Source organism: Oncorhynchus kisutch, linkage group LG8 (genome assembly GCF_002021735.2).
Source record: "Oncorhynchus kisutch isolate 150728-3 linkage group LG8, Okis_V2, whole genome shotgun sequence".
In the NCBI taxonomy this organism is placed as follows: domain Eukaryota; kingdom Metazoa; phylum Chordata; class Actinopteri; order Salmoniformes; family Salmonidae; genus Oncorhynchus; species Oncorhynchus kisutch.
In genome coordinates, this window is record NC_034181.2 from 24,788,708 (window position 1) to 24,816,192 (window position 27,485).

At 43.7% G+C, this 27,485-nt stretch overlaps 2 protein-coding genes across 7 annotated transcripts; both read left to right on the forward strand.

The window, feature by feature from the left end:
• Positions 1 to 1,512: 1,512 nt before the first annotated feature.
• Positions 1,513 to 24,151, forward strand: LOC109896028 (tissue-type plasminogen activator-like). Of its 6 annotated transcripts, XM_031829909.1 has the most exons (16): positions 2,475 to 2,611; positions 12,719 to 12,777; positions 14,374 to 14,455; positions 16,216 to 16,258; positions 16,601 to 16,735; positions 17,326 to 17,436; positions 18,174 to 18,348; positions 18,430 to 18,521; positions 19,003 to 19,180; positions 19,282 to 19,367; positions 19,659 to 19,718; positions 20,086 to 20,290; positions 20,365 to 20,501; positions 20,767 to 20,907; positions 22,338 to 22,486; positions 22,842 to 24,151. In XM_031829909.1, the coding sequence occupies exons 3-16, from the start codon at positions 14,393 to 14,395 to the stop codon at positions 23,007 to 23,009; spliced, it is 1,743 nt and encodes a 580-aa protein (XP_031685769.1). In that variant the 5' UTR covers positions 2,475 to 2,611; positions 12,719 to 12,777; positions 14,374 to 14,392; the 3' UTR covers positions 23,010 to 24,151. The 6 variants fall into 6 exon arrangements, with proteins under 6 accessions (XP_031685767.1, XP_031685766.1, XP_020345808.1 ...); XM_031829907.1 differs by lacking the exons at positions 2,475 to 2,611; positions 12,719 to 12,777 and adding an exon at positions 1,513 to 2,062; XM_020490219.2 differs by lacking the exon at positions 12,719 to 12,777 and having other exon boundaries at positions 2,474 to 2,611.
• Positions 24,152 to 26,066: 1,915 nt separating this feature from the next.
• LOC109894917 (myosin regulatory light chain 2, skeletal muscle isoform-like) lies at positions 26,067 to 26,405 on the forward strand. Its single transcript, XM_020488576.1, has one exon. The coding sequence runs from the start codon at positions 26,067 to 26,069 to the stop codon at positions 26,403 to 26,405; it is 339 nt and encodes a 112-aa protein (XP_020344165.1).
• Positions 26,406 to 27,485: the final 1,080 nt, after the last annotated feature.

Consider the following 27,485-nt stretch of genomic DNA (forward strand, 5'->3'; position numbering starts at 1 on the left):
TGTGTTTTCAGTCAATTTACCTGGTAAAATAAGGGTATATCTAAAATAATTTATAATAATTATAATAATGAAAAATCAATGTACAATGTCTACTTGGAAAATACCCTACCATGGTGTTCGGAGTATTCAAGCTATGCAATGACATTGCCTTAATTGTCAACTGTAAGATAATGATGCAATCAATGACTGTTCAGCAGATTCTCGACACTCAAAACCTCAGTTTTCAAGAGGAATCCCCTGTTTGTAATGAAAACGTTATCACATTTCCACATCAACAAACAACATGAAACATCCTCCCTACATCCGGCTGACTTGCATCACTTTGGTTCCCATACTGTATACATGCTTTTATTTATATGCAAAAGCTCCATGCGTATGGCGTAGATATATATTTCTTACACTAGTAATGTGTGGTTTGTAGGTGCATAGACCCCCTCACTGAGTAGCCTGTTTTGAGAAACTATTTCCTGTTTACGTTTACTAAATATGGTGTTGTTTCCTAGGCTAGTGCTGTTTGTTTAATATGGTGTTTTGTAAAAAGGCCTAGCAGCCTCACAATTACAATACAGGTGCCTTTGGCCTAAATTAACTACACAAAACTATGCATTTTAGTAGAGGTAAAAGTGTATAACTGTCACTTTATGTAATTCCAAATCACAGGAGGTTGGTGGCACCTTAACTGGGGAGGACGGGCTCATGGTTATGGCTGGAATGGTATGAGTGGAATTCTATCAAATACATCAAACACATGGTTTCCATGTGTTTGATGCCATTCCATTTGCTCTGTCTCCACCACTATTACGAGCTGTTCTCTCCTCATCAGCCTTCTGTGTTCCAAATGTGCATGTCTTAAATTGACAAAAACCTGGGTTTTAGGCCTAATACTTTCACCAAGTTGCATTACATGTGCTACGTGCTTCTAACAGGAGGTCAAAACTACTGCATCACATTTTATTGGTATTGTGGTCATGGCATTGCATTAATTAGGGGAAATTATTTTGTTGACATGGCTTGGTGTCATAATTGTATCCTTATTCATCAAGTAGTACACAACCGCCTTGTCAGACCATGAGTGATAAACGTGTGTGTGCACTATGTGTGTGTACTGTAAATGTGTGGTGTCCTCATTAAACACTGGAGACTCCATACTAATCTAATATAGATGGAATTGACAACGAGGCAACAGAGTGTTAGTCCACAATTAGTCCAGTGTTCACAAAACAATTTCCTTTCCAAAAATATAATAAAAGTTGAACAACTTCAGCCATATTCTCCTCAACAGCACACAAGGACTAATAATAATGTATTTATTTATATAAAAGCATACACTGACACATTTTGATGTCTTTGACTTGTCGCAGCCCTCTGATGTGGAGTTGCAATGAAGGCGGTCGTCGTCGCCGGCCTACTAGCTGCCACCGATCCCCTTTTCTATTTCAGTTAGTTTTGTCTGATTAGTTTCACCTGTTTCTTGTTTGGGTTTTGTTTTGGGCTATTTAAACTCGGTATGCCCACCTGCTTTTGTGCGGGCTAGTTTTTCCTGTTCATGTGTGTGGATTTCTTTTTCCGGACGGTTTTGGCCTGTTTGTTGGAATTGGTTATTTATGCGCCCTTGTGTTTGGCGTGACCGTTACTCTGTTCCTGGAATAGAGACCCACGTTTGAACTAACTCTGCTCTCTGCGCCTGACTCCTCCACCCACTACTCCTAGAATCCGTGACAGAAGCCCGCACCACCGACATGGAGTCAGCGGGAGCAGCGACCACCCCTCTTCCATCAATGGAGGCGCGCGTCCTCCATCACACGGCCATCCTCGGATCGGTTCGTCGATGGACCAAATGATGGAGAGGATGGAGCGATGGGAGAGGAGTGGTCTTCCGACGTCAACCCCAGCTCCCCCACAGACGACGCAACCCACTCCTCCTCCGGCGGCGTCCGGTCCCAGCGCGTTGCATCTCGCGCCCCGGAGGGAGTACGATGGAGCGGCGGCTGGGTGCCAGGGATTTTTGCTCGAGCTCTACCTGGCTACCGTTCGAATGTGAGCCTCCTCTCCTGTCTGACAGGTAAGAGCCCTGGGCCAACGCAGTCTGGAACGGCCCAGACTCTTGCAGGGGATTCGCCACTAACTGGATTTCCATTGGTACTGAACCCACCCACAGTCTTTACCCTGGTCAGGAGCCATGGGGAGGCAAATTCCAAACGGCTGCAGAGTATAAACTCAGGTTGCGAAGAATTTAATCACTAATAACATCAGATTTGCAACCAAGATCAACTGAAGTCTGTACAAGACAAATATTCACTTTATTAGAATATGATAGATTTTTCTTAATCAACCCTTCAATGTTGAGCCAAAGACAGCTTCAGGTTCAGTTTTGTGTGTCACGTAAAGGCCTGAGTGCCTTTGAGTCACACTTCCGCAGAATAATGTAATACGTAAAAATGGTCAAATCATGTAGTAATCCAAACATCCCCCCTTCAGCGGAAATAGCCGAGGCTAGGATAAAAACCGAGAGAAGTACAGCAGTTATCACACTTCATTGTCAATATCCTCCGATGACAATTGTTTCTAGAGGGAGATTCAGAACTGGCAACATACCATACACAAGGACAAGGTAAGGATATTCATGTTAATATGTAACCACACATTGTTTTCCAGATTTTAATTGTTATTTACTGGCTACGCTAAAAGTCATAATGATTGCATTAGGCTACAACATTTGCTAGTCTTCTGTGAAGCATGCCGGGACAAATGATTTCAAATGGAATGTCAAATACATTTCAGTAAACGGTGACATTTTAAATACTTTTTGTCTAATTTTCCCAGGCATTTGTGCATAGTTTGAAAAGCTGAATGAAAGCATGTAGGCTATTATATGATTAGGCTATGTTATTATGAGCGCAGTCTCACATACAGACAGTAGGTTGTGGTCTCGGATGCTTGTAGGTGCTTATATCTTCTCTAGATGGGTTTGTCGTTTGTTCTACACTTTGTTCCTAAATTTACTTTACCTGGATTATGGACCAATTCAATCCCTTCTAGATATAATTTATGTCCTATGGGGTAGTGCATTGGAGGGTATATACACAGGTATATGCCGTATACCCACTTTTTTGTGGGCATTGTGTGCTCACTACTTAATCCCCATGATGCGTATCAAAGTAGATTAGTGGAGGTATGCGACATATCAATTAATAAGGCTGATGGAACAGATCAGAACGGTTAGTTTAAAATGTTGATATACTATTATGTCTTCACATGTGAAGCACAGCAAGGTGCACACTGCGGTGGTAGACCTACGCGCAAATGTTCCAAAAGAAATTGTAGGCTATTGACTTTATAATTTATTTTCGATTCGGTACTAACACAACACGTTACACATCATACGCGGACCACAAGCCTCCCAGGCGGTAGTTCGGATGCACCCTCATCAGTTGAATGGTGTCAGTAAACCTCGGCATTTTTTATCCCTTATCGTGGACTTAATGAAAGTTTAACAAATATACAATTTTGAAAATACACACCGCATACTTAATAATACCATTTATTCCACATTGGAGACTCAATTAAAGGAACGTTTCAAATATGTAGTCAGCAAACTCAGTTTATTTATGAAATACAAATACTCAATTGATCAATCAAATGTATTTTATAAAGCCCTTTTTACATCAGCAGTTGTCACAAAGTGCTTAATACCCAGCTTAAAAGGCCAAACGAACAAGCAATGCAGATATAGAAGCACAGCGGCTAGGAAAAACTCCCTAGTAAAACAGGAACTTAGGAAGAAACGCAGAGGAACGAGGATCAGGGGGGTGGGCAGTCCTCTTCTGGCTGTGCTGGGTGGAGATTATAAGAGTACATGTCTGTTAAGGACAGATCTTTCTTCAAAATGTTCAGACATTCATAGATGACCAGCAGGATCAAAAAATAATCAGTGGTTATAGAGGGTGCAACAGATTTGTACCTCAGGAGTAGATGTCAGTTGGCTTTCTTATAGCCAAGCATTCAGAGGTTGAGAGAAAGCTGGTCGACACATCACATAATGGCATTTATCCTATATTGGGGACTCAATTAAAGGACCGTTTCAAATATGTAGTCTCCAAACTCAACGGATTAAGGGCAGAAAGCAAATATTTACACTCTTGGCTGCTATTGTGTAGGCTAGTTATTCTGTTACTTGCAGAGCATGTAGCTCTCGTGCATTTTATGTCTGCCATTTTCTTCTCACCTGATGTTGGATGTCGCCACACCTTGGCACATGTAGGCTATGTGCACTCTTAGGAGGGGGGGGGGGGATCTTTGGCTGTACCCATAGGAGAACCCTTTTTGGTTCCAGGTATAAATAACACTTTTGGGTTTCATATAAAACCCTTTCCACAGAGGGTTCTACATGGAACCAAAAAGGGTTCTCTTATGGGGACAGCTGAAAAATCCTTTTGAAACCTTTTTTTTTTCTAAGAGTGCGGGGAAGTGAAAAAGTGACTGAGCCAGCCAAGTGCAATAGTCACCTAGTTCTTACTCAGTGATTAAGTCAAATACTGCTGACCATACCCTGCCACATCTCTCTTCCACATTCCTCTCCCCTTCTATCCCACATCTTTCACACCTACACTCATCTCACTCTTTCTCCATCCCACCACATCACTCCACTTCTCTTCATCCCTCTCTCCACCTGATGCTCTTGCATTCTTTCTCTACTGTAATCCCCCTCTCCATCCCTCCACCTGTCTCATCCTTCCTTTATCCCCCTCTCCACCTGATACTCCCCTCACATTCTGTTTCATACCGTCATCTCTCTCCCACTTCTCTTTCCATTCATCTCATTACCCCTCCCTTCACCTGATACTCCCATTGCACATACTTTATCACTTCGTCATCTGTCACTTCAATCAGTAATCCACAGCTCTGGATTGAGGTCATTCTAAAATTTCTTGTTGCAATAGTTCACATTCAAAAACTACAATTATAAGTGAAAGCAGTTTTGAATCAGAGTTCCTTCAGAGAATAGAACAGAGATTACACAGAATGTTTCTAGGAATGTGGTTCCCTGGAGTCAGCTGTGTGTTAGCTCCACCCTTTGCCTGACTAGCCCTGTATAGAATTGTACAGTGCCATGCGAAAGTATTCGGTCCCCTTGAACTTTGCGACCTTTTGCCACATTTCAGGCTTCAAACAAAGATTTAAAACTATTTTTTTGTGAAGAATCAACAAGTGGGACACAATCATGAAGTGGAACGACATTTATTGGATATTTCAAACTTTTTTAACAAATCAAAAACTGAAAAATTGGGCGTGCAAAATTATTCAGCCCCTTTACTTTCAGTGCAGCAAACTCTCTCCAGAAGTTCAGTGAGGATCTCTGAATGATCCAATGTTGACCTAAATGACTAATGATGATAAATACAATCCACCTGTGTGTAATCAAGTCTCCGTATAAATGCACCTGCACTGTGATAGTCTCAGAGGTCCGTTAAAAGCGCAGAGAGCATCATGAAGAACAAGGAACACACCAGGCAGGTCCGAGATACTGTTGTGAAGAAGTTTAAAGCCGAATTTGGATACAAAAAGATTTCCCAAGCTTTAAACATTCCAAGGAGCACTGTGCAAGCGTTAATATTGAAATGGAAGGAGTATCAGACCACTGCAAATCTACCAAGACCTGGCCGTCCCTCTAAACTTTCAGCTCATACGAGGAGAAGACTGATCAGAGATGCAGCCAAGAGGCCCATGATCACTCTGGATGAACTGCAGAGATCTACAGCTGAGGTGGGAGACTCTGTCCATAGGACAACAATCAGTCGTATATTGCACAAATCTGGCCTTTATGGAAGAGTGGCAAGAAAGCCATTTCTTAAAGATATCCATAAAAAGTGTCATTTTAAGTTTGCCACAAGCCACCTGGGAGACACACCAAACATGTGGAAGAAGGTGCTCTGGTCAGATGAAACCAAAATTGAACTTTTTGGCAACAATGCAAAACGTTATGTTTGGTGTAAAAGCAACACAGCTCATCACCCTGAACACCTTATCCCCACTGTCAAACATGGTGGTGGCAGCATCATGGTTTGGGCCTGCTTTTCTTCAGCAGGGACAGGGAAGATGGTTAAAATTGATGGGAAGATGGATGGAGCCAAATACAGGACTTTTCTGGAAGAGAACCTGATGGAGTCTGCAAAAGACCTGAGACTGGGACGGAGATTTGTCTTCCAACAAGACAATGATCCAAAACATAAAGCAAAATCTACAATGGAATGGTTCAAAAATAAACATATCCAGGTGTTAGAATGGCCAAGTCAAAGTCCAGACCTGAATCCAATCGAGAATCTGTGGCAAGAACTGAAAACTGCTGTTCACAAATGCTCTCCATCCAACCTCACTGAGCTCGAGCTGTTTTGCAAGGAGGAATGGGAAAAAATGTCAGTCTCTCGATGTGCAAAACTGATAGACATACCCCAAGCGACTTACAGCTGTAATCGCAGCAAAAGGTGGCGCTACAAAGTATTAACTTAAGGGGGCTGAATAATTTTGCACGCTCAATTTCAGTTTTTGATTTGTTAAAGTTTGCAATATCCAATAAATGTCGTTCCACTTCATGATTGTGTCCCACTTGTTGTTGATTCTTCACAAAAAAAATTGTTTTATATCTTTATGTTTGAAGCCTGAAATGTGGCAAATTCGGAAAGTTCAAGGGGGCCGAATTCTTTCGCAAGGCACTATGTTTAAAGCAGCTAGTTTAACTTGGGAGTTCCTCTGGATAGATTTTGTCAATACTAGAGCGCACCCCTATTGTCCTCCGATACAAGGTGACTGAACAAGACAAACCTGAAGTGGCTCACATGCACCACAGGACAGGGTCACTTCCAGGATCTGGCTGACCATTAATGGGCAGCATTGTAGTCCAAACTCAGCAATGTTGCTAAGTAACACATTGATCCCGGACCATTAATTATGGATCAGTGCATTTAGTGCATTCTTTGTGGTGGCTGGGCTGGTGTTTTAGGCCAGGGGGCCTCTCAGTGCTTTTGCTAACCTGATTCACATGTCAAGAGCCCGGTATAGCAGGCATAGCTCCAGCCAAGTAGCTTACTATCCCTAAAACACAGTGTTAGATCAGTTGTCATAAGCAGACATCAGCTCTCATGACATGTTATCTTTATTATGACAGTCACTAACCTAGTATTGACCTTTTATGACTGAGGGTTCAAGTGTTGGGAATAACATATCCAGTGAATCTTCCCCAAAAAGTAATGTGGCGACATGGAGAATAATGCTATTTTAGAGTATTGGAACCAAACCTAAAGAAGGAAAGGAAGATAATTAGCTAGAACCAAACCAGAGTTCTGTGTCATTGTTTATAAAACTGGTTCAATGTGATGCTAATCAGATTACGCCTATGGCTGCCTGCTTTCTCTCAGTGAAGAATAAACATAACTTTGGCATGTGTGCATGTACAGTCACATACGCCCGTCCATACACACGCAACGTCCTCTGTCTACAAATATTTACTTAATTTCAATTAAATTCATGAAGCTTTATCGGTATGAAAAGTGAAGGAACTTACATTGCCACATCATATTTTACCAACGGCAACATCAGTACCAAGGCTTGGTACACTTTAAAGATGTTTCCTGCTTCTTTGTCCTCGTTCTAGCAGCTGTAGCTCAGTATTTAAAAAAATCCTTCTATTCAGTTTGATCACTGTTCAGACTTTTGACTAGATATTTTACATTGGAGTCATTTAGCAGACGCTCTTATCCAGAGCGACTTACTAACTGCATTCATTTTAAGATGGCTAGGTGGGACAACCACACATCAGTCATAGTAAGTCAATCATTCCTCAATAAAGTAGTTATCAGCAAAGTCAGCTAGTCAGGTGTTAAAAAATAAAAAAATAAAAAAGTGTGTTAGTTCACAGGGAGGGGTCGGGGTGAGCAGGGGTTAATGTAGGATTATTTAAGATACTATTTGCATGGGAAGGTTTAACACCAGGTGGGCTGCAGCATTCTGGATAAGTTGCAGGGGTTTGATGGCACAAGTGGGGAGTCCAGCCAACAGCGAGTTGCAGTACTCCAGACCGGAGATGACAAGTGCCTGGATTAGGAACTGCGCTTCTTCCTGTGTGAGGTAGGGTTGTACTCTACAGATGTTGTTGAGCATGACCCTACAGGAGCAAGTCCCTGCTTTGATGTTTGCAGAGAACGACAGGGTCATGCCAAAGTTCTTCGCACTCTGGGAGGGGGACACCGTGGAGTTATCAACCGTGATGGCGAGGTCTTGGAAAGGACATCCCCGGGAGGAAGAGCAGTTCTGTCTTGTTGAGCTTGAGGTGGTGGGCTGACATCCAAATGGAGATATCTGCTAGGCAGGTTGAGGTGCATGTCTCCACCTGGGTGTCAGTAGGGAGGAAGGACAAAAGTATATAGTTGAGTGTCATCCACATAGCAATGATAGTAGAGACCATGTGAGGATATGACAGAGCCGAGTGACTTGGTGTATAAAGAGAAGAGGGCCTAGAACTGAGCCCTGGGGAACACCAGTAGTGAGAGTACGTGGTGCAGATACAGATCCTCTCCATGTCACCTGGTAGGAGTGACCTGCCAGGTACGATGCAATCCAAGCATGTGCAGAGTCTGAAACGCCCAGCCCTGAGAGGGTGGAGAGGAGGATCTGATGCTTCATGGTGTTGAAGGCAGTAGATAGATTTAGGAGGATGAGAACATGTACACGGTCAGCTTTGGCAGTGTGGAGAGATTCCACTAGAGTACTGCAAACACTGTGCTGAGTTGTCTAGCCCTGTCCTCTGATCCCTAATATTTAACACTTTCTTTCCTATTTCCCTCGCGGTTAAATGGCCGCTGATTTGTCTCTACCTGCTGTACCAGTACTGTGGTCACTGGTCAGCAAATCACACATCCTTACTGTAAAGGTCAGCTAGCTAGACTCATCCTCACACAGACTGACCGGGGGAGAAGGAGCTGTGCTCAGCACTTAGAGACAACTCTGTTACTATAATTCTGCTTTATGACTGAACTCTAATAGGACATGAGAGTTACATCAGTAGAATGGATGGGGCCTGTGTGTGTGTATGGGGCCTGTGTGTTGCCTCAGTCTAGCACTAGTTAAGCTCCAATCACAGTTTAACAGCCTCATCTTCTTACCATAACTCAGACTTGACCTACTGTTGTAAGAGCTACAGCCCTCATGGGTGTGTAGGGAATATATTGTCATACAACACAATCAAAAGAAACCATTAACTAACTGGGTGGGACAGACCATTGCCTTCTAATCCCTGCTAGAAAATGAGGTAGCCCTTTCCTGCAGTCAATGACCAAAAACAACCTCTTTGGCCTCATTGGTGGAATGTTCATATTTTTCAAAATTTCATAACATTTTGTTTTTAAAGATGGAAATCCTGTGTTTCTATGTCAAACAGTTTTGTTATATTTTAGTCTTCTGAGATGTTCTGTATATAAAGTGTAATATTGGGATGCAAACTCAATGTAATACTAGTAGAAAGAGGAAGGGAAGTGCTACTAAGGTACACAATAGTACATTTTGGTAGATAAAGGTGCTCTTTGGTAAAAGGGGTAAATTGGTCATCAAAAAGAGAGGACCAAGGCACTCTTCATATAATTGATTAAAATGCCTTCATTAGTATGGCATGTTCAATGGAAACAACGTTTTTTATTTTTTTAACCGCTGCGTTTCAGCTGCATGGCCTTTGTCAGGGAGTACAAAAAAAAGGGAATACAATGTCTTTTGAACAGCTTTTCAATTAGCCCTAATTGGAAGAGGGAGTGGTTACACAATTGATTGGACACACCTAGTAAGCAATACTATACACATGAAAAGGTGCAATACTGTAGCTATCATAAATACAACTCCAAGCTAGAAGTATCAGAACACTAAAAGGTAGTTCTAACATTAAATATGACTGGGAGAAGTGTCAAGAATAAGAAAGCAATATATTCCATAGTCCACTAGAACACAGCAAACATGAACAACAACAGTCTAAACATAGCTGAGGGCAATTGAGCAAAATGTCTACTAGATGACAGTAAATGGACCCATCACGACCCTACAGGAAGGGTGAGAAATCCATATCTTCATTTAAACCAGGGTACTTAGTGGCCTGTAGTTTGTAAATCCATATCTTCATTTAAACCAGGGTATTTAGTGGCCTGTAGTTTGTAAATGCTAGAACTTTCCCTTTGGTTTAACTGTTTAAGACTGTCCCCTTTTCTAATAGAGGCCGGAACATGATCAATACCCATAGCTTGTAGGGAGGCAGGGTTGCCATGGTGTAAGGACTTGTAGTGCCTTGCCATGGGGTAGTTTTCATTGCTTACCCGTATGGTGTACTTATGTTCCGCTAAGCGGTCTTGAAGGCGTCTCTGTCCGTCCAATGTAGAACACCACTGTGGACATTCCAATCTATAGATGACATGAGTGGTTTTGCAGTTAATGAAATGCTTGACGTAATACTCCATTTTAGAAGCTGTGTCAACAAATTACTTCTTCTGTACAATATTTCTGCAATGGTTACATTGGTTGCATTTAAAAGAGCCCCTGGGTTTGTGGTCGAGCCAAGTTGAGTCACCCGGAAGATAACTGGACTAATTTGTCATTTTAGGGTAGGACATCTCTTAAAGCTTATGACTGGTGGCTCAGGAAAGACTTGGCGTAGTAGCGTATCACTTTGGATGATTCCCCAATTATTTAATGTTCTCTGCTTCAATTCTGTATTTTGTTACAAAATACACTCTCTGATGCATCAGGAGGCTCTCTCCTTCGCAACAAGTTCTCTGTCAAGTAATCCAGCCCTTATACCTGCATCTTTCAGGACCTGAACGCTGTAGCCCCGATTCAAGAAGCGATTCAGCAGATTTGACACTAGTCTGTTAACTGATCGCAAATTCTGCGGACTCTTTGAATTGGCCATATGGAATATTCTCTTTTAGCCTTCTGGGGTGAAAGCTGTCTGCCCTCAGAATGGTATTCCCATCTGTAGGCTTCCTAAAGATTGATGTGTGCAAACAACCTTGGTCATTATTACTAATGTCGAGGTCCAAAAAAATGAATGTTATCCTTGCCGTACTCCATAGTTAGTTTGTTAGGGTTAAGGTATTGGTGGAAGGAAATAAGTTCATCTTCTGAGCCGGACCAAAACAGGCAAACATCATCAATATAGCGTCCCCACCATATAATCCGGTCAAAGAAATGGTTATCAGAAGGATCCAAAAGTAAGTCATTTACCCAAGTACAAACCAGCGTAGGAAGGGCTGTAGCTCCCATGGCACACCCTTTGACCTGTTTAATACAGTCCTGAAAGACAAAGGTGTTATGATTAAGAGTCTATTCAGTCAGTGAGACAATGAATTCTGTAGGAGGCATCTGTTTCAGGTCGGGTACTCAAGAAATGGTGCATAGCTGCCAAACCTTGTTCATGTTCAATGGTGGTGTGTAGAGACTCCACATACATGGTGACTAAAAAGGAAGCTGTACCTATATTCTATTCCTTAATGTTGTTCAACACATCTGGTATCTTGAAGACAGGCTGGGAGTGACGTCAGAAAAGGCTTAAGAAAGTAATCAATGAACTTAGATGGGTTCTGTCAGACTTTCATTACCACTGATGACTGGTCTGCTGGGGGTTTTTAAGGTTCTTGTGGACCTTTTGGAAGAAGGTAAAAGTAGCCATAAGCAGACTGCCATTAAATACATTTGAACTCTGTCTGAAATGTAGCCCTTCTCCTTAGCTTCTGTGAGGATCCCTTTCACTTCAGTTTTTAGGTCCTCTGTAGGGTTGAAGGTAAGATTAGTAGAATTTGTTGTCTAATTGACGGTAGGCTTCTGTCACATTTGTCTTCACTCCACACTACTGTAGCACCACTGTCTGCTTTTTTTTTTAACCACAATCTTCATTTTTGGACAAGGATTCAACTGCATCCCTCTGTCTTAAAGATTACGTCGTGTTTGGTTGGAGTCAATTTAACCCTTAAACAGATTCTCCACATCAAAATGTAATACATTTAAACTCTATCTGACATGGTACAGGTGTCTTTTTTTTTTTTAAGCCCGTACCCATGTGTATGAGGTGTGTACTTTTTGTTTCAAAGGAGATTTGTTCAAGACTACCAATAATCACTGTGACCCTGATTTAGACCACTGCAGTAGGTTTTAAACTCATCAACAAAACATTGACTTTTAAGAGATGTTCTTGTTATCTTGTAAACTCCTACCAACATAAGGGTGTGCAACTGTCTGTGTGGGTTTAAACATGTGCATGTGTCTGTTGGCTCTTGTAAGAGCTGGTTTAGTAGGATCATTGCCAGACCACAAACCAGTCCTACACACGCACTGCATTGTGGGATTGTCAGACAGCAGCTGATAATTCTGTGGTGTCTGACGGCACCCACACGTTTGTGTGTGATAGACATGTTAATGATGGCGGACAGGCACTAGGTGTGTGTGTGTGTGTGTGTGTGTGTGTGTGTGTGACAGATAAAACATGAAAGTGAGTGACGTCAGGCACACAGGCTCAATGTTGGCAGGAAACATATGGCCTGGTCTGATAGGCCAGGGGAGGGACAGTAGGGGACAAGAGCAACTCATGCTCTGCCAAAGAGGCTTAGCTAAGGGTAGCCCAAATAAACCAGGAGTCACAAACAACTGGCTTGAAAGGGGTATGTGCTCTGTCTAAGTCCCACACATCTTGCAGAGTCATCCCAGTGAAAGACTCGGAGTCGGGGTTCCAGGAAAATCTACTCTTTGCACCTGGTGAGTTGATTAGCTTCATGTTTCTGAGCAGTGCGTGTGCACAGTTTGACCTCATTTATAACAAAACACCAGCCCAATCAGCCACAGGGGATCAGAAAAACCATCAGCCGTGTGTGTGTGTCGGTAGGTAAGGTTTATGTCTTGGTCCCATGCAATGACCACAGTGCTGTAGTGTTCCTCAATCCCTTTTCACTCTTTCCATCTTGAACTTTAAGTTTTTCTCTTGTCATTCCCTCGGTCTTCCCTTTCTCCCTCTCTCTCTCCAAGTGAGTCATGGTTAGTCACAGTTGACAGAGGCTTTAGGGCCTAAAAGGGTGCATCTCTAGTCTGTTTATAGAGAACTAGATTAATTTACATTTATTCCCATGCTTATTTTATTGCAGTGACTATGTATTTGTCTTACCTTCCCTAGTTATAAGTTGCTCTGTGAAATTACTCAAATTTAAAAATTCCGTTAGTACATGCTCTTATCCAGAGCATCCTTCAGTATTACCAAATAGCACGATCACACCTTCACCATCACCACATTTAAAATACCAAATTTTATGTCAGATTCAAATAAGTGTGTATTCTGGTTACAAAACGTAGCAAACTCTAGAGTAGTGCAACAAACTTTTTGGAAAGCCGGCTTAGTGGTGTCAAACTAAAGTTTCCGTTTTCTCTCGTCCTCATCTGTTTGTCATTAGTCATTCTACCCGTCCATACATCTGCACTCCTGTTTAGAAACTGCTTCCATATTGCATTGGTTTGTTGGGAGAGGGCTTTAGCAACGTTTTGAGTTCACACTCATACAGTTTGTACACACACACACACACACACACACACGAGCTTGTGAGACTTTTCCCCGGTGGCAAACTGTGCTTAGTTTGTCACTGTTCTCTGTCCCCTCAGGACTAACCCTAACCTTGACTCCTAAGCTTAAATAGCTTTTGTCCTCATGGAGAAATGTTCCTTGTTTTATATGCTTGTGGGGACTTCCAGTACCAACGAGGAAAGTAATTAAGAATTTGTTCTTAACTGACTTGCCCAGTTAATTAAAGGATTTTTAAATACAAGCCCCCACACAGTGACCTATTCAAAGCGCCTTAGTCATATGTGCATGCATTTTACGTATGGGTGGCCCCTGGAATCAAACCCACAATCCTGGCGGTGCAAGCTTAATGATCTACCAACTGCTACAGAGGACCGCACATGCACACACGAGCACTGCTTTAATTTCCTTCCTGTATGTCAGTAGGCCTAAAAGGCTTCACAGGAAATCACAACTTCAAGGAATCAGAAATGCCCGCCAATTCCCCAAACGTTCCACCTATCCCACCATTTCCCTCTGTCTTACTCAAAGGAAGGGTGAGGGTGAGAGGAAGGGGTAGTATTAAAGTCCATCCTCTACCCACATCAGAGTAGCATGCTCGTGACATTGGACCTATTGTTCACTAGGAGTTGGCTTTTTTTTGTTCTATTTTTCATAAGTTGTGACTGTGTCCAAGGGGTGTTGAGTGCTTGATGTATGTACCCAATGACTTGACTTGTCCTGAATCAACAGTCTTTCTTCACGTGGCTTAGAGTCTGTAATCATTTGTATTTATTTTCCATCAGAAAAGATCCAGACGCAGCCATGGCCAGGTTATTGGGAATGCTGCTCCTCCTGTCAGTGCTCTGCTACTCCCTAGCGGACAAAGTAGGTACCACATCCACTGCTCCAGGTAGAAGTTGCCCTTAGGTGCAGATCTAGGATCAGCTTCACCTATAGGGCCAACTTCACCTCGCAAAATGCACAAGGTGAAAAATGCTAAACTGACCTTAGATCAGAGTCTAGAGTTAACTTCATCACTACTGTTGCCATTCAGACAATACAGTGGTGCAAAAAAGTATTTAGTCAGCCACCAATTGTGCAAGTTCTCCCACTTAAAAAGATGAGAGGCCTGTAGTTTTCATCATAGGGACACTTCACCTATGACAGACAAAATGAGAAAATCCAGAAAATCATATTGTAGGATTTTTAATGAATTTATTTGCAAATTATGGTGGAAAATAAGTATTTGGTCACCTACAAACAAACAAGATTTCTGTCTCTCACAGACCTGTAACTTCTTTCTTAAGAGGCTCCTCTGTCCTCTACTCGTTACCTGTAATGGCACCTGTTTGAACTTGTTATCAGTATAAAAGACACCTGTCCACAACCTCAAACAGTCACACTCCAAACTCCACTATGACCAAGACCAAAGAGCCATCAAAGGACACCAGAAACAAAATTGTAGACCTGCACCAAGCTGGGAAGACTGAATCTGCAATAGGTAAGCAGCTTGGTTTGAATAAATCCACTGTGGGAGCAATTATTATGAAATGGAAGACATACAAGACCACTGATAATCTCCCTCGATCTGGGGCTCCACGCAAGATCTCACCCCGTGGGGTCAAAATTATCACAAGAACAGTGAGCAAAAATCCCAGAACCACACGGGGGGGACCTAGTGAATGACCTGCAGAGAGCTGGGACCAAATTACCAAAGCCTACCATCAGTAACACACTACACCGCCAGGGACTCAAATCCTGCAGTGCCAGACGTGTCCCCCTGCTTAAGCCAGTACATGTCCAGGCCCGTCTGAAGTTTGCTAAAGAGCATTTGGATGATCCAGAAGAAGATTGGGAGAATGTCAGATGAAACCAAAATATAACTTTTGGGTAAACTCAACTCGTCGTGTTTGGAGAACAAAGAATGCTGAGTTGCACCCAAAGAACACCATACCTACTGTGAAGCATGGGGGTGGAAACATCATGCTTTGGGGCTGTTTTTCTGCAAAGGGACCAGGACAACTGATTCGTGTAAAGGAAAGAATGGGGCCATGTTTTGTGAGATTGAGTTAAAAACCTCCCATCAGCAAGGGCATTGAAGATGAAACGTGGCTGGGTCTTTCAGCATGACAATGATCCCAAACACACCGCCCGGGCAACGAAGGAGTGGCTTCGTAAGAAGCATTTCAAGGTCCTGGAGTGGCCTAGCCAGACACCAGATCTCAACCCCATAGAAAATCTTTGGAGGGAGTTGAAAGTCCGTGTTGCCCAGCAACAGCCCCAAAACATTACTGCTCTAGAGGAGATCTGCATGGAGGAATGGGCCAAAATACAAGCAACAGTGTGTGAACACTTACAGAAAACGTTTGACCTCTGTCATTGCCAACAAAGGGTATATAACAAAGTATTGAGAAATTTCCACAATTTGCAAATAAATTCATAAAAAATCCTACAATGTGATTTTTCTGGATTCTTTTCTCATTTTGTCTGTCATAGTTGACGTGTGCCTATGATAAATTACAGGCCTCATCTTTTTAAGTGGGAGAACTTGCACAATTGGTGGCTGACTAAATACTTTTTTGCCCCACTGTGTTTGTTGGTACTGTGGAGATTTGAGCTCACTTCTCTTACCTCTCCCATGGCAGGTTGAGCTTCGTCACACCAAAAGAGGGACAAGAAACCATAAAGGTGAGCATGGACTGCCCCCTCACCCCTCGTGTCCCTCCCTTCACACCACAGTAGGCTACTGAATGGAGGACGGCTCATCATAATAGAAGGGTATCAAACACATGTAAGCATGTGTTGGATACCTTTCCATTTATTCCGTTCCAGCCACTGGTGCCCAGCCATTTAAGGTGCCGCTGGCCACCTGTGCTTCACACTAATCATGTGTTAGCTACAACAAATAATTAGTTTGTCACCTACACCTTCTCTTTTCATGTGTATACATTATGTATCTGTCATCTTGTAAGTGTCTCATGTGTCTGTCTTTGTCTCTACCCTTGTGTGTTTCTGTGTTCGTGTGTATAGAGCGGTGTGTGGATGGCCAGTCGGCTGTGGTGCGTGGTTTTGGGGACACGTGGTTGAGATGGAGGGGCCAGCTTGTGGAGCGCTGCACCTGTGCATCACGAGGACGACAGCGCTGTCACTCTGTGCCAGTCACCAGTGAGTGGAAACACACAGACAAACACATACTGTATATAAATACACACACCCTCACAACCCCCTTTAGGCGGGCAGAGTGACAACACTGTTCAGCTTGTTTTTCTGGAACTTGTTTCCTTTTCCAGAACCCCTTCCCTCTGTCTGCCTTCCCTCTGTCCACTCTGTATTTACAGTATCTCTCCCTTCTGGTCCCTTACTTTCCTCCACTATGGAGAGTGGTTGGTGTCATGGAGAGAAAGGGTGTAGTCTAGGATGTATAGTCATTAGAACACCCACCCATTGTGACTTTCACTATATTTAAATGCACACATGTTCCTTCACCCCCACTGAACGATGCATGACCACCCATCTGACAGACAAATCACTACCTCGTTCTCAGCTTGTGAGGTCATACGCTGTCAACAGATGTGAAAATTGGGGTTGAAGCTGTTCTGAAAAAAGGGAAATTGACATTTTGTATGTGACGTAAAAGAAGTCATGAGATTTGGCATAACAGGTGGGCTCTTCGTCTGTGGTTTAGTAAATATTGTTAGAAATAAAATAACTCCAACACGTCAAACCATCCCCCCCCCCTCCCTCCATCCCTGTAGCCTGCTATCAGTCAAGGTGCTACAACGGGGGAACCTGTCAGGAGATGGTCTACTCCTCTGACTACCTGTGTCGGTGTCCACCAGGCTTCACTGGGGCTCAGTGTGAGATCAGTAAGTAGAGCACAGACCACGCTACACTGTCAATAAATACTTCTCCTCTCGCCTCCTACTACTGAAAAACAAGGACAAGGGATTGCTATTGATGCCTATTAGCATCTAGTAGTAATGTTGGCTACTACTATCATTAGGGCAGTAGACACATAGAGAATGGTAGAACGTAATCCTGTGACAATGACTAGAAAAGATTATGGAGTTTTTGTCTGTGGGCCAGCCATAAAATAAAAATAGTTTACACCCCAGAAGCCAAAATCTGGAACGCCATGGAACTCAGTGGTTAGCTGGCAACAATCGGTTTGTTTTAATCCCGTTGGGAGGCCGTTGTAAATACCCCACCCACTCAACATGTAAATTCGTAACACATGTCGATGGTCTAATGAGTGAGTTCACAGCCAAAAGTGAGCCCAGTCATATTATATGATGTCATCTATCAGCGTCATAATTCATGGTTGGTCATTTGATGAAACCACAATGGCCAAACTCTGTCCCCATGTGACTCTGAGTGAGCCTAAAAAGAGCGGTACATCCTCTCTACATAAGTTTACTCATGCGTGTGTCATTACATGGATACCATAAGATCAGGGAGCCAAAACACAGAATAGATGTGAGTGAGTCCTTAGTCATGTAACCAGGATGCATGACGATAGGAGGAAGCCATAGAGAAAGGACTACAGCTAACAAATTGTGTTTGGATGGCTGGATTGGATAGACTAATCTCTCCCTCTCCACAGACACCACTGAGAAGTGTGTGGTGGGCCAGGGTAAAGGGTACCGTGGTACGTGGAGTATCAGTCGAACCGGCTCAGAATGTATCAACTGGAACTCCACAGCCCTCAGAGGGAGGACGTTCACAGCTAAGAGACCAGAGGCGAACAGCCTGGGGCTGGGAAATCACAACTACTGCAGGTACACGCATAAATGCACGCACACGCACATGCATCAATCGAGCACTCAAGATAAATATTCCCCTCCCCTGTTCTCTCTTAGGAATCCAAGCGATGATACTAAGCCATGGTGTCATGTCTACAAGGGAACCCAGATAGCCTGGGAGTTCTGTACTCTCTCCAGCTGCCCTGCAGGTAATGACATGACAACATAATACTATACCGTTATGTAGCGGACATGAGTCCGTCATGGTCACCTAATGAGGTAGTCCGCCCTGTTAACTTCAAAACCAGTGTCTGCACTTGGCCCAAGAGGGAATTTCCTCTTGATCTAATAGGTTGGTTGTTCCCATGGGAGACCTGGGTTCATGTCCTGCTTGTTAACAATGGCGCCAAACGTGCAGTGGTGTCATGGGGGAGGAGGTCAAAGGGGAGTGAATGTAACAGACATTAGTTGGTCATGTGATGAGGTAGCCCAGCCTGCGAACTTCAAAACCAGTCTGCCCTTGGCAATTTCCTCTTGGTGTAACGGTCTAAAACATTGGTTTATCCTGTGGGGTTCATATCCTGCATGATACAGTTACATTGTCGCCTTGCCAAACTATGACAAGAAGGCTACTTGACTGACTGTAGTCCACAGCGTAAATTAAATCTGTGCCTCACCCTGTTTTTCCAGACCAGAGCCCAGCGGAGTGTGTGCAGGGCTCGGGGCAGACGTACAGGGGGACGACGGCCATCACTAAGAGGGGCTACAGCTGTCTTGCCTGGGACTCACCCCTCATCACCCACAAGTTCTACAACACATGGAGGTCTGAGGCCAGAGAGCTGGGGCTGGGAAGTCACAACTTCTGCAGGTAAGATTATGAACACACAGAGAAACTCTCTCTCACACATGCATGCTGGACACATACACTCGCACGCACACACAACCACACTTATACATTCTTTCTTTCAGGAACCCAGACGGTGATCTTGGCCCCTGGTGTCACGTCTACAGAAACATGAAGCTGACCTGGGAGCTCTGTAACATCACCAAATGCAGTGAGTATCTGTTACCCTGTTACATGACTACTGTCCAATAATATCGGCAACAGTATGAATGTATATGTCCTCATGTGCCGGTCAAATGAACACTGTATATTCTGCCAAGAATTGTCATCACCTACAGTAGCTTACTATAATGCATGTAATGACTAAAACAAGGAGTCAAATGACTGTCAGGATTGCAATGAGTGAAATGCATAGGAGTGTAATTGAGTACATTTGCAACTGTAGTCACACTGAGTATTTGATATCTAATGTCGTACTGAACAGTATCTGTTTGTTCTTTAGGGAGGAGACCTACTACCATCACTACTCTAGGCCCCAGGGCTCCCACCACCAACAACAGAGGTAGGAGGACAGCCACAAAACACATTACATTTACCTGTACACTTGTCATCTTCCCCCTCCTTCTGTTCTTCCTCCACACCTCCCCCTCTTTCTATTCCTCCTCCCCATGTCCTGCTCTCCTCCACACCTCTCCCTCTTTCTATTCCTCCCCATGTCCTGCTCTCCTCCACACCTCTCCCTCTTTCTATTCCTCCCCATGTCCTGCTCTCCTCTACACCTCCCCCTCCTTTTATTCCTCCTCCACACCAAACCTCCCCCTCTCCTCTTGTCCTTCTCTTCCTCCTTCACACCTCCCCTTCTAACTCTTTAAACCTTGAGGTTTATACATCTAAAAACAGAAAACGATATATATATATCCCCCCCATAGGTACCTGTGGACAGCGTGCTGACAATCTCAGTCGCCCCTCCTTCCGTATCCTGGGGGGGGCCCGGCAGAGTGACATCACAGAGCAGCCATGGCAGGCAGCCATCAACGTGTTCCGGTCCACATACAAAGCACACTTCTTCCTGTGTGGAGGGGTCCTCATAGACTCCTGTTGGGTCCTCTCTGCTGCACACTGCTTCGACGAGAGGTAGGTTTAATACACACGTGCGCACACACACACACCCACCCAAGTGTGACTCACTGATTTGCTTTCTCCGTTAGGTTTAAACCAGAGCGTCTGCAAGTGGTTCTGGGTCAGACGATTCGTAAGAACTCCTCCAGCAGTGACCAGATCTTTGAGGTGGAGAAGTACTGGACCCACGAGAAATACAACGAGGAAACCTTTGACAATGACATTGGTGACTCATTTTTACATGACATTGTAGTAATTTAGCAGGTGCTCTTATCCAGAGCGACTTACAGTAGTGATTGCATACATTTTTATACTGCTACCCCGTGGGAATTGAACCTGTACCAACTGAGCTATATTGGACAGCACAATGTTAGGCACTGACTCGCAAGAGGCTTATGGCTTGATTATGTAGCATATATAAAGAGCCGTTGTAACCAAAGTAAAGCAATATCACTAATTCTCTCTTTGCCCTCCTCCCTCCCTCTTCTCAGTCTTGCTGAAGTTGAAGAGTGATATTGGCCTGTGTGCTGTGAACTCCCCGGAGGTCTTGCCCGCCTGTCTGCCTGACCCAGGCCTGGTACTGCCTGACTGGACCGAGTGTGAGATCTCTGGCTACGGCAAAGAGAAGGAGTGTAAGACATATCACCCTTTATTTGAAATGTTGAAGCTTAGCTAAGTGTTTCTGTGGTTTATTTCCTGATGCCCAGTAGAGGGCAGTAGCCTGAGACACACACAGGTTTTTGTGAAAGGGTGGAGAAGAATGTTGATGTACACTACATGACCAAAAGTGTGTGGACACCTGCTCATCTCGTTCCAAAATCATGAGCATTAATATGGAGTTGGTCCCTCCCTTTGCTGCTATAACAGCCTCTACTCTTCTGGGAATACCTTTTATTTTACCACCTTTTTCTTCCCAATTTTGAGATTTCCAATTGCGATCTTGTGTAATCTCTGCAACTCTCCAACGGGCTCGGGTGAGGCGAAGGTATAGTCCTGCGTCCTTTGAAACATGACCTGCTAAACCGCGTTCCTTACCACCCGCCCGCTTAACCTAGAAGCCAATTGCACCAACGTGTCGGAGGAAACACAGTTCAACTGACGACCGAAGTCAGCTAGAGCGTGATGAGCCAAGGAAAGCCCCCCCGGCCAAACCTTTATAACGCTGGGCCAAATGTGCATCGCCCTATGGGACTCCCGGTCATGGCCAGTTGTGACACAGCCTGGGATCAAACGCGGGTCTGTAGTGACGCTTCAATCACTGTGATGCAGTGCCTTAGACCGCTGCGCCACTCGGGAGGCCCCATTCTGGGATGACTTTTCACTAGATGTTGGAACATTCCTGCAGGGACTTGCTTCCATTCAGCCACAAGAGCATTAGTGAGGTCGGGCGATTTAGGTCTGGCTCGCAGTCGGCATACCAGTTCATCCCAAAGGTGTTAGATGGGGTTTTCATGCCTTCCCCAAACTGTTGCCACAAAGTTGGAAGCACAGAATTGTGTAGAATGTCATTGTATGCTGTAGCGTTAATTTCCCTTCACTGAACTAAGGGGTCTAACCCGAACCATGAAAAACAGCCCCAGACCATTACTCCTCCTCCACCAAACTTTACAGTTGGCACGACAAATTCATTGGGGCAGGTAGCGTTCTCCTGGCATCCCCCAAACCCAGATTCGTCGATCGGGCTGCCAGATGGCATTCATCTCTCCAGAGAACGCGTTTCCACTGCTCCAGAGTCCAATGGCAGCGAGCTTTACACCACTCCAGCAGACCCTTGGCATTGCGCATGGTGAGCAATGGGGAACAAGTGTGGCTGAAATGGCCAAATCCAGTCATTTGAAGGGGTGTCCACATACTTTTGTATATATAGTGTACCCAAAGCAGTGTTTCTTACTCCTGGTCCTGGGGGCCCAAAGGGGTGCATAACCCTTGCTATCTTTTTTTTATTCAGTCTAGAGATGTAAAATAAAAAATGTTATATAGGTGTTAGAGGGCATGGAGCAATGCAGGCCGACCAACATGAAGTGTCCAGAGCTTAATACCCTCCCATTTCCTCTCTCCATAGTTAATGCGATGTACTCTGAGCGGGTGAAGAGGGGTCACGTGAGGTTGTGGCCTCAGGACCGCTGTGTCCCTAATGTCTTATCTGGGCGTCTGGTCACCTCCAACATGCTGTGTGCCGGGGACACCCGAGGTCTGGATGACGCCTGCAAGGTGACGAGGGCTCTTCTTTCACCCTCCTAAGACCCAAACACACTCTGTCTGTGTCCCAAATGGCACTATAGTCCCTATGTAGTGCACTACTTTTGACCATAGCACTATGGGTCCTGGTCAAAAGGAGTGCACTATGTAGGGAATAGGGTGCCATTTGCCATGCAGTATGTAGCCCAAAGCCCCAAAAACTCTACAACACTAAGCACTTAAGTAGCTAATTAGCTGGTACAAGGATGTGTCATGTTGGATGTTAGTGCTCCTGATAATATTTATAAAATGGTACTGTAGGCCTCCTGCTGAACCATGACTGAACCACAACTGACACGTGTCCCTCATCTCCTCCTCTCCTATGCAGGGTGACTCTGGCGGTCCTCTCGTCTGTCCCAAGGATGGGAAGATGACTCTGATGGGGCTGATCAGCTGGGGTGATGGCTGTGGGAAGAAAGACACACCCGGGGTGTACACACGTGTTACACAATACACTGACTGGATCAGCAGCAAGAAACAGGAAACTAGCCAGTAAACACACACACAGTACACACACAGTACATACACCTGGAGAGAACTTGTGAGAATTCATCTGACTCCTGTCCATCAATCACAATGCCTTAACCGAGGAAGGGACAACCACTCAATGCACAAGAGGAACCTCCAATACATTATGTGTATGCATTGTTTAACTCTTGGGCTGAGAGGGAGAATGCAGTAAGGTCAGAAGAAACTCGGAACACTACACCTCCAAAGAGAATAGACTGTTACTCAGTCCAGCTCAGTACCTTCCAGCTGATTCCTGTTCTACCCAGAGCTACATGTAAAGTATATATTTAGGAATATGGCTCTGCTTCCACCACTCCATATGCAGCTAATAGAATGTTGGACATGTACTTTGCACATAAGGTTCCATAGGAATGTATATAGCCACTCCAATTAACATTTCCCAGTTCATTTAGAGTTAATTTTACATGGGTGGCCTGCTGTTTGAATTGAATTTTGTAATGTTACCCTCCTACCCCACTATAGCACTAACCACAAAACAATCTGCTGGATCAGAGTCAATCTAAGACAGCAGCTACAACTGAACTCAACCCAATCCCTCTATTTGTTGACTTCCTCAGCCCCTAACAGTTCTCAATAGGCGTAAGAAACAGGAGGAAAAGCCCACCTTCCAGATGCTTGAAAGGCATCAATTAAGGTGTTGAGTTGTCAGATTGGAATATAGCTAAAGCCTGAACACAGCCACCATTTATCTGTCTCCATTCCATAAGCGTTGGGTTGAGCCCAGCGATCAGCATATCCAGTCTTTTAAAGTTGGATTTATGTTAAAGGACTGGGAGGTGTTTGTATCTAACGAAAGCTCTTTCACTGCAAAGCTCTTGGACTCCACCTCCCTAACATAGTACAGTATTTGTTAATCTTTGAGTGAGTTTTCATATTTGTTATCTCACAAATATATATACCCTCGGACAGTAATGTTTTAATATTTGTATTTTACATGTGTATTAAGTTAATATTTATGTCCTGTTTTTTTCTACTGTAATAGTTTATGCAGTTTTGTTAGTAGTTCAATGTGTAGAGTTCTGAAAGTTGTTTAATTTATTTTTGGGGCAATCAACCTTTTTCTGAGACTTACACCCATCTTTTTAAATAAAGAACATTTAAATAACATTTTTGGTTACCTCCAATTTCTCTTGTTACGAGGCTAAGCCGTCGACTAGAGTAGACCTAGAGGGCTATGCCTAGACACACAAGCACATGCATCACTTTCATGTATCATCATGCTGGCACACATCAGATAACATGTTTGTAATACTTAGGCTACAGATTTATTGTTGTGCTGTTCACATAATCTGTGCATCCACACTTTATTCCACGGTCATTATTTTGAGAAATTAGTCAAGGCAGCTGGTCAGCGCATCCTCACACATATCATTGTTAAATCTTAGGTCTATCGTTCCACAGGGATGCTGGCCAATGACTCAAATACAGTTGTGTCCTTTGGGTGGTGGACCGTTCTTGATAAATGTGAAAAAGTGAAAAATCCAGCAGTGTTGCAGTTCTTGACACACTCAAACCGGTGCGCCTGGCACCTTCTACCATACCCAGTTCAAAGGCACTTAAATCATTTGTCTTGCCCATTCACCCTCTGAATGGCACAACTACACAATCCATGTCTCAAGGCTTAAACATCCTCCTTTAACCTGTCTTCTCCCCTTCATCTCCACTGATTGAAGTGGATTTAAGACATGACATCAATAAGGGATAATAGCTTTCACCTGGATACACCTGGTCAGTCTATTTCATGTAAAGAGCAGGTGTTAACTAAGAAATCGGATGTTTTTACATTTGCAAATCATTTAATATTTTATATAATTAGTTTTTCAACACCACTGAACTTGTCAAGTCTCAAACAGGTGGCAAAAGTTCCACACTATTAGGGGGTACATACATACCGTACACACCTCAACAGGTCAGTTACACAAGTCATGACTTGAAAACATGTTTACCGGAAGCCTGCACTTAACACACAGGCTACATATCTCTTGATGCGCAGTGTAAAGTGCTGTGCACAGGAATGACCTACTAAAGTGTTACCCAAATACCCTGGGCATGCTATGAATTAAGTGGTACAGAGAAAAGGAAGCACTTTAGTTTACAGTGCTGAAATAACAGGACTGTTCAATAGTCGCCATGGCTGCAACATAGGTCTGTCCATATTAGTCCACGTGTGACAAAGTCCTGAATGTTGATTGAATTCACCTCATTCCAAGACTCCCGGTTCCTATTTTGAAGTGCTGGAAAGGTGATACCCCAAGCACCTCCTTGCTCCTCCCTTTCTCTCCTATTTTCCTCAGCTCCCTCATTCCATGCCAAACCTCATGGTTCGGCTAAAGTTAGCTCCCTTGGGCTGGTATATAAGGCCCCAAGGGGCCTCCGCCTCAGTTACATTAGCTTGGCGTAGGCTTCTCTTCTTGAACAAGCAAAACCCCAAACTCTTAAGACATGGTGAGTGTGTTCGCATACCTCTTATTGGACAACATTTTTGGATTGTCTACAGTAAAACTGATAGGATACCAAAGCAACCATATAATGGCACAAAAATGGACTGAATTACATTTAGACTTCTAGAACAGTTACCCAAATGGTGGTTCAGGACCCATTGGTGGAAGCTGGCTCCTCCTGAACCAAAGACCCAAGACCGTCTTGTAGCTTAAAAACTCTGGTGCATCAAAAGGAAATACTCAAAGAATGTTTGGGGACCACTGCTCTAGAGATATTACATAATCTTAACTAAGCTGAAGCTACAACAGAACAGGACAAGTGTATTTTATACAATTCACCTTTCTATGAAAGCCTTATGCTGAGAATGTGTGACTTGGATTGGTACAATTTATTCAAAGGAATGCTAGAAGCACCCAGGCATAGAAATCTGAAGCAAAGCCAAGCTTCACTGCCATGTGACTAATTGAAAGGCGGTTAACCATTTTTCAGAATGAGACAAAGCATCCTTAGAGGTCAATGACAATACATAGTCAATTCCTAGAAGGGGATACTTTGTGCCCTTCTGGCAGAACTGATGTCTATGACAGAGGAATCATTCTCAAAATATAGTAATGAAGAGCTGGAAGCCATGGGCAAGGAGGCCAGCGGCCCCATCAACTTCACCATCTTTCTCACCATGTTCGGCGAGAATCTGAAGGGTGCTGATCCCGAGGACGTTATCGTGAGCGCTTTCAAGGTCCTGGAACCAGAGGCTACCGGCTTCATCAAGAAGGAATTCCTTGAGGAGCTCCTGATCACTCAGTGCGACAGATTCACCACTGAGGAGATGACCAACCTATGGACTGCCTTCCCCCCAGATGTGGACTACAAGAACATCTGTTATGTCATCACACACGGAGAGGTTAAGGACGAAATGTGAATTCACCTTTCTCAATCTCTCTACCTCTCTCCATCCCCCTCTCACTAATCCCCTTTTCCAACTCCGTGGCCCGCTTACGTGGTCTTGCTCCCCTTACTCTTTTCGCCATCTCTCCCCTGCTAACTGCAAAATACTTGTCTCCTTTATCGAGATACTCCTTTGTCAAGTTGAGAGGATTCAAGGCTTTGGGGTGTGTCCTGTGTGAGAGTATCCACAGGGGACAGTGGGATTCTTTTTCAATAAATACATCTTGCACCTTCAAAACTATTCCTCTCTATCCCTCTCCCTGCCGCCGATTCCTTCTCCCCATCCCTCACTTCTATTGCTCCCTGTCAAGTCGAACAGCTCATGCATCATACCTACATCATGTATACAGGTACAGTTAAGTGTCTACAGACAAACACTTTTACTCTTGGGTGCTGTGGTGTGTGCTCAATTGTTTATTTGAAACAAGTAGGTGATTGTTTTGTCTCAATTTGATGTGAAGTAATCAATGGACTTGCCCCTATTCATGTACTCAAAAGAAGGAGCTTAAAAGGGACGAGTGCTGTACCACAGTTGAAAAAGAGTCAAGCGTGATTTAGAAGTGTATCGTAAGTGCATTGTAAGAGAGAGAGATGGCAAAGATTGTGAGAGGCAGGAAGGAGAAAAGGAGACAAAAGGGTGGCTAGCGGGGTCCAGGGGCATGCCCCCACAGTTTTTTGCATTTTTATTCGAAGGACTCCTGGGAGGCTTACGACTACAATCAGGGTGGAATTAAAATAAAATCACACGTCAGGTGTTTTCAGGATGCTTTGAATGAACAGTCAAAACTTGACGACTTGGTTTGGAGTACTAAAAGTACAAAATAAGATACTTGAAGCATTTCAATATAGCCTCATCTCATTTTTATAACATACAAGACTGTCCAGGACATACTTTAGCTTAAAAACAAGTAGTTGCAGCTGCAAAATTTTGAAGAAGTGGAATAATAGAAGAAGTATGGAGAATTACAGTAGTGTTGTTGCTGACACAAGCACAGTAATTACCCTATATTTTTGCCCATTGTAAGGAATGATAATTTTTCCAATGACCTACATT

Bases quoted from the DNA above. Each gene is read 5' to 3' on its own strand.
- LOC109896028 (XM_031829906.1), top strand. From the start codon at position 2,553: ATGACAATTGTTTCTAGAGGGAGATTCAGAACTGGCAACATACCATAC. The intron at 2,612-14,373 runs GTAAGGATATTC...ATTTTCCATCAG, and splicing joins ATACCATACACAAGGACAAG to AAAAGATCCAGACGCAGCCA. The intron at 20,291-20,364 runs GTAGGTTTAATA...TTTCTCCGTTAG, and splicing joins GCACACTGCTTCGACGAGAG to GTTTAAACCAGAGCGTCTGC.
- LOC109894917 (XM_020488576.1), top strand. From the start codon at position 26,067: ATGACAGAGGAATCATTCTCAAAATATAGTAATGAAGAGCTGGAAGCC.